This window comes from Pseudorca crassidens, chromosome 3 (assembly GCF_039906515.1).
Source record: "Pseudorca crassidens isolate mPseCra1 chromosome 3, mPseCra1.hap1, whole genome shotgun sequence".
Classification (NCBI taxonomy): Eukaryota; Metazoa; Chordata; class Mammalia; order Artiodactyla; family Delphinidae; genus Pseudorca; species Pseudorca crassidens.
The window spans coordinates 65,434,607-65,447,521 of NC_090298.1; the positions used below are offsets into that span (position 1 = coordinate 65,434,607).

The following is a 12,915-nucleotide window of genomic DNA, read 5'->3' on the forward strand; positions in this document are numbered from 1 at the left end:
TCATTTCTACTTTCACGGAAAACCATTTAGCAGAACTTTGTTCCAGTAGAAGTGTTTATTGAGTTGTAAGCCTAACACAGTTCATTGGCTGCCTGCATTTACACACTGACATTTTTCCCAGCGCAGATTTGCATCAGTTCATTAGTACTGACAGCAGATGGTAGCACTTTCACACAAATTTACCTTCTGAATTGATCTAAGAAATGTCACTAAAGCGATCCTGACAGTTTTGATGTTCTTCCATTTCTGAAAATGGTATGTTAAACAAATAAGGTGTAGGATTTTAGATTTTTTTAACTCCAACACATAATTCCTAAACCAAGTAAAGATGCTTTTATCTCTGATTCTGGCTGTCTGAAGGAGAAAGTAGAAAATGCAGATAATCCTTCCTGATAGTGTAAACCTTAAAAAATCTCCATTGCAGAAAAAAGGCTTTTGAAGAATATTATCCAGATTGTCTACACTGATCAAATGCCTCAAATTATTTGTAAATTCTCTACCTTACTTTGTCTGAATACAAATTGCTTGGCTTACAGGATAAGCTCATTGAATGTGACTGAAAAAAATAGTATTGGCTCAAGTCACAAGGCTAACTTTGATTAATAACATACTTAAAGGATTTATTTAACAACAAGAAGGACCTTTTGAGTTCTAAATGCTCTCAAAAACAATACCTTTACTAACATTCTAATGGCAGGAGCACAAGTTAATTTGGCTAAAATACAGTAACTTTGTTCCATATAGTTTTATCTCCTCCCTTCCTTTGTGCTATTATTGTCATGTATATTACATTTATGTATGTTATAAACCCAACACTACAGTATTATAATTTTTGCTTATATAATCCTATGTCAAAGTAATTAAGAGAAGAAAATATACTTAGCTCGTTTTTTATGTTTACCATTTATGATGCTTTTTATTTTTTCCTGTGGATTTGAGTTACCCTCTGGTATCTCACTAATACCCTCTGGTATTATTGCCTGAAGGACTTCCTTTAGTATATCTTATAGGCAAGTCAACTAGCAAGGAATTCTCTCAGTCTGTTCCTTGAGAATGTATTTACATTACCTTCATTTTTGAAGGACAGTTTTGCTGGATATAGAATTCTTGATTGACAGTTCTAGGGTTTTTTTTCCCCAGGACTTGAATATGTCTTTCTGCTGCTATGAGAAGCCAGCCATTATTGTATTCTTATTCCTCTTTATGTGATGAGTTCTTGCTCTCTTTGCTACTTTTAAGATTTTCTCCTGTCTTTGGCTTTCGGCCATTTGACTATGATGTGGCTAGGTGTGGATTTTTGTGTTTCTACTTAGGGTTTGTTGAGCTTCTTGTATCTGTAGCTTAAATGTTTTTCATCAAATTTTAGAACTTTTCAGCCAGTATTTCTTCAAACATTTTGCCTGCCCTTTTCTCTCTCCTTTTCTTCTCAAGACTCCTACTACGGCTATGCTGGTATGCTTGGTATTGTCCCACAGGTCTCTGAGGCTTTGTTCTTTTTTCTTCATTTTTATTTTTCCCTTCAGATTGAATAATTTCTATTAACATATCTTCAAAATCATTAATTCTTTTTATTGCCATCTCATATCTACTGCTGAATCCATCTAGTGAATTTTTTATATCTGTATTGTACTTTCCAACTCCAAATTTTTATTTGGTTCTTTTTATAGTTTGTGTTCTTTGATTGAGATTACCTATTTGCAGAGTCATTATCATAATTTTCCCCTTTTAACTCTTTAAATATAGTTTTCTTTAATTCTTCAAACAAATTTATAATAGCTGCTTTGAATTCTATGTAAATCTGATAACCAGGCCCACTCAGAGTCAGTTTTTATTAATAGATTTTTTTCCCTTTGTGTGTATCTTTTCTGTTTCTTTGCCTGTCTCATAAATTTCTTTGAAAACTAGACAATTTAGGTAATATATTGTAGCAATTCTGGATTCCTATATTTTCCCCTGAGGGTTGTCTCTTTGTTATTGTTGCTGTTGTTTTTGTTTGTTTGTTTTAGTAGCTTTCCTAGGTTTTACCTGCAGAATTTGCCTACTCTGTAAGTGTGGCCATTCATGTCTCTATTTTGTCTTTCATTCTTATTTTCATGTTTTTGCCTGACTTCCACAGGGTCACCAGCTCTATCTGCATACCTTGCTGGTTAGCCAGTGATTGGACAGAGATTGTGCTTATATACCTCAGGCCTATAAGCCTTCCCTCATTTGTTCATGGGTGTGTGTGGGTTGGGAGCACATCCAAATTTCAGTTAATGTTCAAGTTGTCATCAGCTTTTACTTTTCATCAGGCCTTCTTGTACCTCCCCTGAACATGTGCTTAGTTCCCATCAGCCCAGGATACCTGGAGAACTTACCTAGCCCTTCTACAACTGTCTCACCTCCAAGATCTCCCTATTAGATTCTGTTGCTAATGCCACCGGGCAGTAGTTTTCTTTGACTGTTGGAAATCAAGTCAGCCCTGTTAGCAGCACAGCTACTGATTCTCATGGCCAGCTCCACTCCCATAAAACTTCCCTGTTGAGGAGCCAGGTAGAGGTCGGGGAGAGTATGAGAGTATTTCTAGGCAAGAAGGCTGAAGACTCTCTCTGTGTCTGACTTGAGGTTCTAGCAGCTTTTCATGAGTTAAACACTTACCAAATTTTTTATTTGCCTTTGGTTGATTTCCATATCCCAGAAGTGGGTTTTTTTGGACAATTTTGTTCAGTTTTAAACTTGTTTTTCAAGGAAATTTGTTGACCTCTATATCATTCTGCTATAGCTAGAAGTCTACTCCTATTGTTATTTATTTATAAAACTTTTCTCAAGAGATTACACAAATGTCCCTTATTATAATTCCTATTGTAAGGAGATCAACATCTCATAGCTTGGCTTTTTTAAACCAACGCATCTTACCAAAACAATATAATTTTCATGTTTAAAATACAATTTAAACATTTGATTTTTAAAGGCAGTCGTTGCTTTAAATATATTCTATCTAATTATATAAATATAAGTTCTTAACATAATAAAAGACAAAGAATTTTTTTTAATGTCGCCAAACCTGTATTAAAGAACTGTCCAAGCTGATCTAAAAGCTCTTCTAAGGCATGAAAGTCCCTATTATTTAAAAAAGTGTTTCACATAAGCATTACCATGCATTTTATTAGAATATAACCTTAAATGCTAATATAACTGTTTTTATTTTGTTTGAGGAAAAATGAATATTAAAATGCTGTAGATTACTGAAGGGTTTTTGAAGTGCCTGAACTTGTATTTTAATTTAAATTCTTTAAATTATTTTCCATTAATTTGTCCTGAATACCAATATATTGATAATTCTAATTGCCATATATATTGTACATAGACTTTTTAGTAATTTAGAGTTTTCTTGCCCTTGGTTATAACCAGTTGTCAAATGTTCCTAAACATTTAGACACTGGTCAGTGATATTTTTCCTGTGCTGCATAACTCTATAGGAGCTTTTTGTTTTTACATATTGAAATTGGACTTTGTTATAGGGTATTATAAGACCATATTCTGGATGTCTGAGTGCTACTATCCTTGTCTGTTTAGATAACAATAATAATAATAGCCAACTAAGTGCTTATTATATATGCCAGGCACTGTTTTGAACAGTTTTCTGGCATTTTTTCATTGAAGTAACACAGTCAGTCTATGAGGTAGATACTATCATTAGTCCCAGTTATCAGATAAGGAAACAGAGACATGAAATGATTAAGTGGTTTGCCTCAAAGCTCACAGCTACTGAGTAGTGGAGCAGAACTTAAGTCTTAACTACAGATCCCAAGCCTGCTCTTATCTACTTGCTATATGGAGTGAGCAAAAGATGACTTGTAGACATGAAGTCCAAGTCTTTACTAAGGAGCATCCAATAAGCAGAGCTACAATGTGACATGGGCCGACATCTGCTTAGAAAATGGACCCCTGAACTTTAAGTGTGTCTGTAACTCTCAGATGTATGTTATACTCTGATGTGGTTATTCTTCTGAGGTCTTGTAAACGTTAGGCCACAGACCTGTAAGGAAGAGGCAAGGTCTTGTCTATATGATGAAGCCATTCCTCATGAGAGTTACCATCTCCTCAAGGAGACTGAATTATTAGGGGTTAAGATCCTTGGAGGACACTCTTGCATAGTGGTTGTGAGTGCTTCCACCCACCATGCAGGCCAGAAAGGGAAAGCCCAGCCAAGATCTCTTCCTAGTGTCCCCCATGACTCAAATGGGCCTGGGAGCCCCAGTATTGTAACACTCTGGATCTTTTAGAGCCCTGTTGCTTAGTGTTCTGTTACCCTTTCAGTATTCCCAGGCTTTCAGAAGAGTCTTGTTTGACTAGTCCATTCCACCTCAGCTACAGGAAACTTGGGCTCAAGTGTTTAAAGTTGGGGGAGTTTCCCCATGAGCGTGAGAGTGGCCATGGGAAACAAGGGCTGCCAAGGGGAGGGTGAGTCCTGGAGGAGTGGAGGCATGGCTGAGCTGACTCTCCCCTTCATGAGTGTTCCATGTAATGCCATCCTTGGAGGTCTAGGTTTCATTTTATTAAAGAAGGTAACATGTCTTCACAGATTTGGTTCCTGCTCTTCATTCTTTCCAGTGTTTACTACACAAGTAATCCAAAAAGAATTTAGACTAAATTTGACCTTTTAAATCTCAGCTCTATAAGCAATAATTATTTTAGTCCAGGATGATTCTAAAATTCTTTCACATTTCCTGTGTACATTTCCCATACTCATTTCCCTTTATGGTCTTCTGTATCCATCAAGTTTCTCTGCACGGTTGGGTTTTTCTTGCCATTCTGATCTCTTTTTAAAGATCACCTCTTCAGTAAGGCCTTCCCTTTCACCAAATCGAAATTATTACCAGAGTTCCTCCAAAATCACATTACCCTGTTTTGTTTTATTCATAGCACTTACTATTATCTAGATTATCCTGTTTACTTATTTGTTCTATGTGTTTATTGGCTGTCTCCTGCACTGGAATGTAAGTTCCATGGGATCAGGGACTTGGTTTATCTTAGAAATAGTGATCTCTGTAACTAGATCCAGAACTATTCCTGGAAGACACATAAGAGATGATCACTAGATATGTGATGAATTAATAAAATATTAGTTTAAGGCAGGTAAGGGGAGCCAGAGTCAAGTTGGACAAGAGGACTTGTGATAAGCATAACACATCTGGGGCTGTGACCCCAGCATCTGGTTAGGGACAGAAATGAGGGGTAGGGAGAGAGCAGGAGATGGGAGCTCAAGCTCTGTGTGAGAATCAGGACCCTGGGCAGAGACATCCAGAGGTGGCACTCAGGGAGACATACTCCAACCTACTCCCAGTGGATAGCTCAGCCCTCACCACACGCGCACACGCGTGCTCACAAACACATGCATCTCCATGCCCAATGTCACCCATACAAATGGAACTATTCCTCCCATTTCTTATGGTTGGGTGTGTTCACTTGTGCACAGCCATGAATGTTTTAGGGTTGGACAGTGGAGGCAGCAGGATACAATTCTTCCCATGGACAGCTCTGAGTTCAGCTTCTCCTTGGACTGACTGAGAAGAGAAGAAGCCAGGAGAAGAAGCTAGGCAGCCCCTAGTCGAGATCCAGCCTACAGGCTTGTTTTATTTGGCCCACACCATGTTTTTAAAAAATTGTGCCCATATTTAAATTTAGGGGGTTTTGCATAAAAATCTGGATTTCTAGGTTATTTTGACAAATGGGAAGACCTTGCACACCAAGCCTGCACCCCACATGGCACAGCTGGCTGAAGCAGAGTGGCAAGCACAGCCTCTGCTGGGCTCTCCAGGTCCCCACAGTCCTTGTCACCTGCTGGTGTAGTTAATTGGCCTCACCCCTTCGGGTCACCTGTCTGGTCTTCATAGGTAGTTGTCTTGGTCTCTTTGGGCGGCTATAGCAAAATAACACAGATTGGGTAGTTGATATACAACAGAAAGTTATTTCTTACGGTTCTGGAGGCTGGAAGTCTGAGACCAGGTTTAGGTCTCTGTGTCCTCACATGGCAGAAAGGGGCAAGCTAGCCCTCTGCAGCCTCTTTTATAAAGGCATTAATCTCATCATGAGGGCTCCACCCTCATGACCTAAGCACTTCCCAAAGGCCCTACCTCCTAATACCATCACACTGGGCATTAGGATTTCAGTGTATGAATTTGTGGGAACACAAACATTCAGATCATAGCAGCATTTGGGTTTGCAATCTCTGGCATAATGGCTAATGCACAATGTAAGCAATTGATAAATTTATCAACAATAATTGTTTTTGCATTGGTAGAATTTCTGCATAGATCACTCACTATATAGAAACCTTCTAGGGCTCCCCAATGCTTGCCAAATTATGTTCACATCCCTAACTTGGCAGCAGTCTGACCTGTATCTTACATCCAGTCATTCTCTCATAAAGGCAGTGGAGTTCCGTCTTACGGACTTTGAACTTACAGAAACAACCCCGTAGGCTTGGGGGAGACAGAAGGAGAGACATAGATAAACAGAGAAACTCAGGGAGAGACAGACAGACAGACAGAAGCAGTGCAATTTAAATAGTGCCAGCTGGTCCCTTCTTCCACACCACCACCTATCCCGTCTACTCACTGGACATGTGCCCACTGGCACTGGATGCAGTTATGCCTGAAACAATTAACATGTTGACAAAATTTATGTAAGAAAATATGTGAATGATTTTGGTCCCCTTACCATTGACAAAGAGATGAATGAAATGCATTGTTCAGATGGTCAGGCTCCTGGACTTCATGGATATCCTTGAGTTAAAACTGAAGAATAATTATAGGCCAAAGGAAACACTAGCTAAAGAACAGTTAGAGGGAACTGATAAATGTATTTGCAGCTTGTATTGAGTGTCTGTCCTTTATCGATAGTTTCTTCTCACCAACTTTTTCTCATGTTTGGGTCATGAATTATATTTCAAAATAGAAATCAATCTGTATCTTAATTTTATAACTTGAAATTTAAAACAAACCTTTATCTTAAAGGAGTAAACCAGATTATGGATTTTAACTTTTTCAAGGTAACTTAAGCTGGCAATCCTGGGCCAACTCTGATTCTTACAGGAGCATCCGATACTTGGACAACCCTTTTTTGTCCTTCATCCCTGCAAGACGAATGAATTCATGACTCCTGTGTTAAAGAATTCTCAGAAAATCAATAGGTAAGAAACACCATCAAGCTACATTGGCTTTCACTCTTATTTTAAAAGTGTAAATCTTTTTATGTGATTCTAAAAGCTAAGCTAAAAAAGAAATATTCTTTGTAATAATAGTAATGGCTAACATTTATTGATTTTTTTTTTTTTTTTTTTTTTTACTGTGTGCTAGGCACTGTTCTAAGTATTTCGGATATAGTAAAGCACTGGATTCCTGTAACACCCCTCCGAGCTAAGGACCATTATTTTGCCCAGTTTGCAGAGGAGGAGGCTAAAGCACAGAGGGGCTAAATGACTCCGCTAAGGTCACACACCTAGTTAAGCAGTAGAACTGGCATTTGCACCCAGGCACTTTTGCCTCCAAGCCATGCACTTAACTGCACTCTGCTACCTTAGCTAATGTTGTCAATTGCATCAACTTGGAATCATCGAGGGAAGTCAGGAGCCCCAGTGCCTTGACCTTCCCTTTAACTGCTTTAGTGAGGGATGGATCCTCAGCCTCTTTGGCCCTCGAGTCCCTGTTAAGCAATGGGCTGGCATTTGGAAATGCTGAGATTCCAGGTGCTGAGCGCACGTCTTTGAAGAAAGCCTCATTTCTATGATTGTTGGTAACTGATTTTCTACCACTCAAACAACTACAATGGAAACAGTTTTCTGTGTTTCACTTATTTCCCAGGAATGTCAACTACATCACGTCATGGCTGAGCATGGTAGGGCCAGCTGTCGGGCTGAATCTGCCTCTGAGTTACGCCAGAGCAGCCTTTCAGGATGAAGGAAACGTCGACAGACAAGGTAAAAAGAGAAGCCTGCGCTGCATGTTTCACTGTTGCAAAGATCCTGGTGTCTCTTCTGCACTTGGATATGTCGTCCCTGCTGGCACCACCGTGTATTAAGTCTGCTTTCATCTTTAACGGACTGGGCACTGACTTGTTTGTTTAGTTTTCCAACCAATCAGCACCCACTCATTTAGGAAGCTTTTGGCTTTGCTATAATAACACTCACCCAACCACAGAGCTGAGTGGTTTTATTTTAGAATTGATATTCTTGAAACAAGTCTTTACTGCTCAGTTAACCTTCTTTTATTTTCTTGGCTTTTGTTTTGTTCTTGTTCTTCAGATTCTTCTATTGAGCCAAAGAGCTTAGAAGAACCCTGAGAGTTTACGTGGCCGTCCCTGGTTTTAATGGGACCAATATGGTGTGAGATTCAGATCACCGAGATTTTGACGTGGATTTTTTTCCCCTTGGAAGCAAATGTCTGCAGCAACTGATGTACTCTATGTTTAGAAGACACACTGCAAAGACACAAATCACTATAAATAGCAAAAAAGGAATCTAACTTGGTAATAGAAATACTGACATCATCAGGGCACTTCCAGGTCGTTCCCTCATGTCTCTGAGACTCATTCTCTTCACCTTTAATTTGAGAATAACAAGCTACCTCACAGGGTTGCTGTGTGAAGCACATGAGAGCCTTAGTGTATGAGAAAATACGGTAAAGTATTATGCAAATATTCATTAAATGGTCACCTTTCTTATATTTGATTGTCATTCACCTAGGCTGTCAATAAGTTTAATAGTCAGTAAGATATTAAGATGAACCATAGAATTTTCGGTTTGGGGTTGCCTGTTTTGTTTTTCATTTTAACTTGCTAGGGTCTTAAACTAAGAGAAAAACATAATTGACTCTTTAGAGCATCTAGATTAGTGTCTGTCAGTGGGGGATGCACTTTAGAGTCACTTGAGGATCTTTTACAATTATAGACGCTGGGGCCACCTGCTGGAACAGCCCCTCTGGGGTGATTCTGATGCACATGCTCCTGAAGAAGTTCTGGTCTGGATGTACCTTTCAAGTGGCATTTATTTGTGTTGCTTTGGTCTCCCAGTAGGTCTTTTCCAATTCTGTGCATAGCTCCTGCAAGATGGACTTACTTCCTAACATTGCCCGGACCTTGCCCCGAGAATCTGTATAGCAAGGAAGTCTAGGAGGCATTTGGAGAGGCGGCCTACTTTGGAGAAGCAGTTAGGATGAGGGGATTATCTGCTGGCGAATAGCAGAGGACAGCGACAGCCCTGTGAGTCTCTAGGTTAAGGGCTGTACTCTCACGAAGGGAACAGAAGTAGAGAAAGGGTTAATCAAACTGCTGGAAAAGCTAAAAGCAAATTTTAAAACGCTGAGCTGCACATATTCTTGCTGGGATGAGAGCCTGCTTACATGCTTGTTGGGCATTTTGGTATTTACCAGTTAACATCTTTTCAGCTTCTGCAAGGGATTTCCACCTCCCACCCCCAACTCTCCCTAATGTAAACACAGATTTCTCAGCAAGTCATTTCTCAAGCCATGTCATTTCTAGGGTAAAAAAAAAATTGTAATAATGTGTCATCTGGATGATGTACTCGTCTGGAAGTACTAGTTATCCTTTTTGAACAGATTCTGAGATGATAGTAGTCTGTCAGTTTGGGGGCAGTGTGTAGTGTTTTTTCTTTTTTTTATAAATTTATTTATTTTATTTATTTATTTTTGGCTGTGTTGGGTCTTCGTTGCTGTGCGTGGACTTTCTCTAGTTGCCACGAGCGGGGGCTACTCTTCTTTGCGGTGTGCGGGCTTCTCATTGCAGTGGCTTCTGTTGTTGCGGAACACAGGCTCTAGGCAGGCGGGCTTCAGTAGTTGCAGCACATGGGCTCAGTAGTTGTGGCTTGCAGGCTCTAGAGTGCAGGCTCAGTAGTTGTGGTGCATGGGCTTAGTTGCTCTGCGGCATGTGGGATCTTCCCAGACCAGAGCTTGAACCCATGTCCCTTGCATTGGCAGGTGGATTCTCAACAACTGCACCACCAGGGAAGCCCTAGTTTCTTTTTTTTAAGTTAATTTTTTTTAATTCCCTGATTGATGAAGACCTAAAAACTCACCAGTGGCAGAACAAAGTTCTGAAGAGCTCCTGTAGGTTGTAGAGACCACCCTCCCCAGACAGATGCTTCTCCTCAAGCAGCTCTATTTTTTTCAGAATTTTTTTCACTTAAACTTTTAATTTTTGGTTGATAAAAATTTCCCTTTTTTAAGAATACAGTTAAATAACAGACTGTTATCCCAACTGTCATAAAATTAGAAAATATTTTGTTTTGTCAAAGTAACAGTTCTTTCTCTGCAACATGAGGATTTTTCTTCTTCGGGGTTTCCTCTCCAGCCAATACAATGCAAAGCCCCTTCAGTGAGGAACAAGACTGGTTAAAGCTGCTACAAGTCAGTCTCCTAAACTCTACTTTTGTGTGGTCTTGGAAAAACCATTTCACCTCTTTGGTCCTCAGAGTCTTCATCTGCACCATGAGGAAGCTCAGCCATGTGACTTGTGAGGCCCACCTGACTCTTGGGTCTGTGAAATTGGGAGAAGTCTAGGGAGCTGGACTGTGAGGTTGGTTTGCTACTAGCTGCATGGCTGGAGCTAATTTTCTTAATCTCCGTTAGTCTGTTACCACTTCTGTTTTAAAAAGTCCGTTAATATCAATCCCACTCACCTAACAAGGGCACAGAGTCTGAATGCGCTGCATAACTAACACAGTGCCGCACGGAGTCAGCGGGAGAGGGTAATCTGCCCTGCTGCCGTCGAGGCACATGCCTGCTCCTTCCCACCTCAGTTTGGGCCTGACTTCTCCCCAGGCGAATGGGCTCCTGGTCGGGCGCCTTCTCTGCCCACAGCCTGACTGTCCCTCATGCTGGTTCTCACCTGGAAGTGTTTCCCTCCCCATCTCTCTGCCCAATTCTCAACCCACTATATGTGATCCACTCTTTACAAAGCCATCTCTGACCACCACAGCCCCCCGTGTTGGACCTCTCCCTTTGTTATCCCTGTACTTATTCATAGAAGCATTTAACTATCTCCTTTTCACTCTGATTTGATGGATAATAAGTAACTTCTTGAGCCACTTTTTTGGGTATGTTGTAAGGTGGCATTCAGGAAGGGTTGCTGTCTGCCCCTCGTAAGTGATCCAGGGAAAGCTTTCAGTCTGGGGACCCGAGTGTGTGGGCTAGTTCTTTGAGTAACCATGGAAGAGTCAGAGGGTGTGCTGATCATCAGGTACTAGCCTACAATCTGGAGGTTAAAAAAATGAAACTACCACCCCCCACCCAATATGTATAAGATAAGGAGGAAAAAAAAGTCAGAAGTGGGTTTTTGCATCCATTTCTCCCAAGATAGGTATAGTTTTTCTTAATACTCTAAAGATATTAGGAAACAGAGATCTGCATTATCAAAACTAGTTCTTCACATATATATGGAATCTAAAAAAAAAAAGTTCTGAAGAACCTAGGGGCAGGACAGGAATAAAGACACAGACGTAGAGAATGGACTTGAGGACATGGGGAGGGGGAAGGGTAAGCTGGGACAAAGTGAGAGAGTGGCATGGACATATATACACTACCAAATGTAAAACAGCTAGTGGGAAGCAGCCGCATAGCACAGGGAGATCAGCTCGGTGCTTTGTGACCACCTAGAGGGGTGGGATAGGGAGGGTGGGAGGGAGACGCAAGGGGGAGGAGATATGGGGATATATGTATATGTATAGCGGATTCACTTTGTTATACAGCAGAAACTAACACACCACTGTAAAGCAATTATACTCCAATAAAGATGTTAAAAAAAAAAACAAAGAAAAACTAGTTCTTACATAATTCAGAGAGCTGATATTCCAGTGAGTTGGAGTTTTGGGGGGATTAAAATCTGAGAGTAAGAATATGCAAAGATTCACTTCAGCAGATACTTACTGAGTTCCTCTTGTGTGCTGAGCCCTAGGCTGGGTGGCAGGGGCAGCAGACCGAGAGCCCTGACCCGGCTCATACGAATGCCCCAGTCCAGTGGAGAAGACAGACAAGGAGAAGATTGATGGCACGACGTGTGTTGTAGCGGAGGTGTGGAAAGCAAGCACCAGGGAAGAGTCACAGAAGAGGAATGTGAGTAGAGTTGTGAGAAACTTAGGATTTAGCCAGGCCAAGAATGGAGGAAGGAAAGACCTTGAAGTTGCATGTGGGGAAGTGGTAAAGAGTGAGGCTGGCTAGCAGGACTGGGGCCAGGTCTGGAGGAGCCTTTATTGCCACACTGATGATTTGTATTTGGCCTGAAAACCACAAAGAGCTGCTGAGGGAATTCAAGTAAAACAGTTAAGGTGATCATATTTGTATTTCAGAAAGGACTCGTATTTTTAAAAGGACTAATCACACATACACTTTGTTGGTTTTTTCACCAGCAGGCACTGGCCCACAAACTTTAGAAGAAACAGGAGTGCAGAAAGGGCTGGGAGTATGTCAAGGACAGTTTTTGAATTTTGCCTAGCACCTTTCAAAGCAAAACCTGCCAGTGTCCTGAAAAGTCTGAGTCCTGGTTTACTGTGTTATTTGGGGCAAGTCACTGCACCTCTCTGAATCTCTGTTTCCTAACGTATTAAATGGAAGGAAGGGTATTAGATCAAGTAAAATCAATTTACTGGATTATGACCAGTATTTTTTTTATGAAATAGAATATGTCTAGGAAAAGCATTCCCTGGGTTTCCTTTACTGTCACAATACTATCATACAGCACATCTGACACTAGATGTTATGGGTTTTCCACACATCAGACAAGTCTGCAACACCAGCTAAGTGTTCTACAATTTAGTTCAGTTCTCACACCATCTACCTGAAGTTAGCATCAGATCCTCCAGGTTAAGTGTTCAGTCCCATAAGACTGCCCCACTTAAGATACCAGTTGCAAGTCCCAGATTGT

General features: G+C 40.6%; 1 protein-coding gene across 4 annotated transcripts in view; it reads left to right on the plus strand.

Annotated features, from left to right (window-relative positions):
- The window catches only part of ATG10 (autophagy related 10), a 224,691-nt gene extending 213,237 nt beyond the window's left edge, over positions 1–11,454 (plus strand). For all 4 annotated transcript variants that reach the window (XM_067731162.1, XM_067731158.1, XM_067731161.1 and 1 more), the window contains 3 exons: positions 7,077–7,174; positions 7,845–7,960; positions 8,285–11,454. In XM_067731162.1, coding sequence (XP_067587263.1) covers positions 7,077–7,174; positions 7,845–7,960; positions 8,285–8,322 — 252 coding nt within the window. In that variant the 3' untranslated portion in view covers positions 8,323–11,454. The remainder of the gene's footprint in view (positions 1–7,076; positions 7,175–7,844; positions 7,961–8,284) is intronic.
- The last annotated feature ends 1,461 nt before the right edge of the window (positions 11,455–12,915 follow it).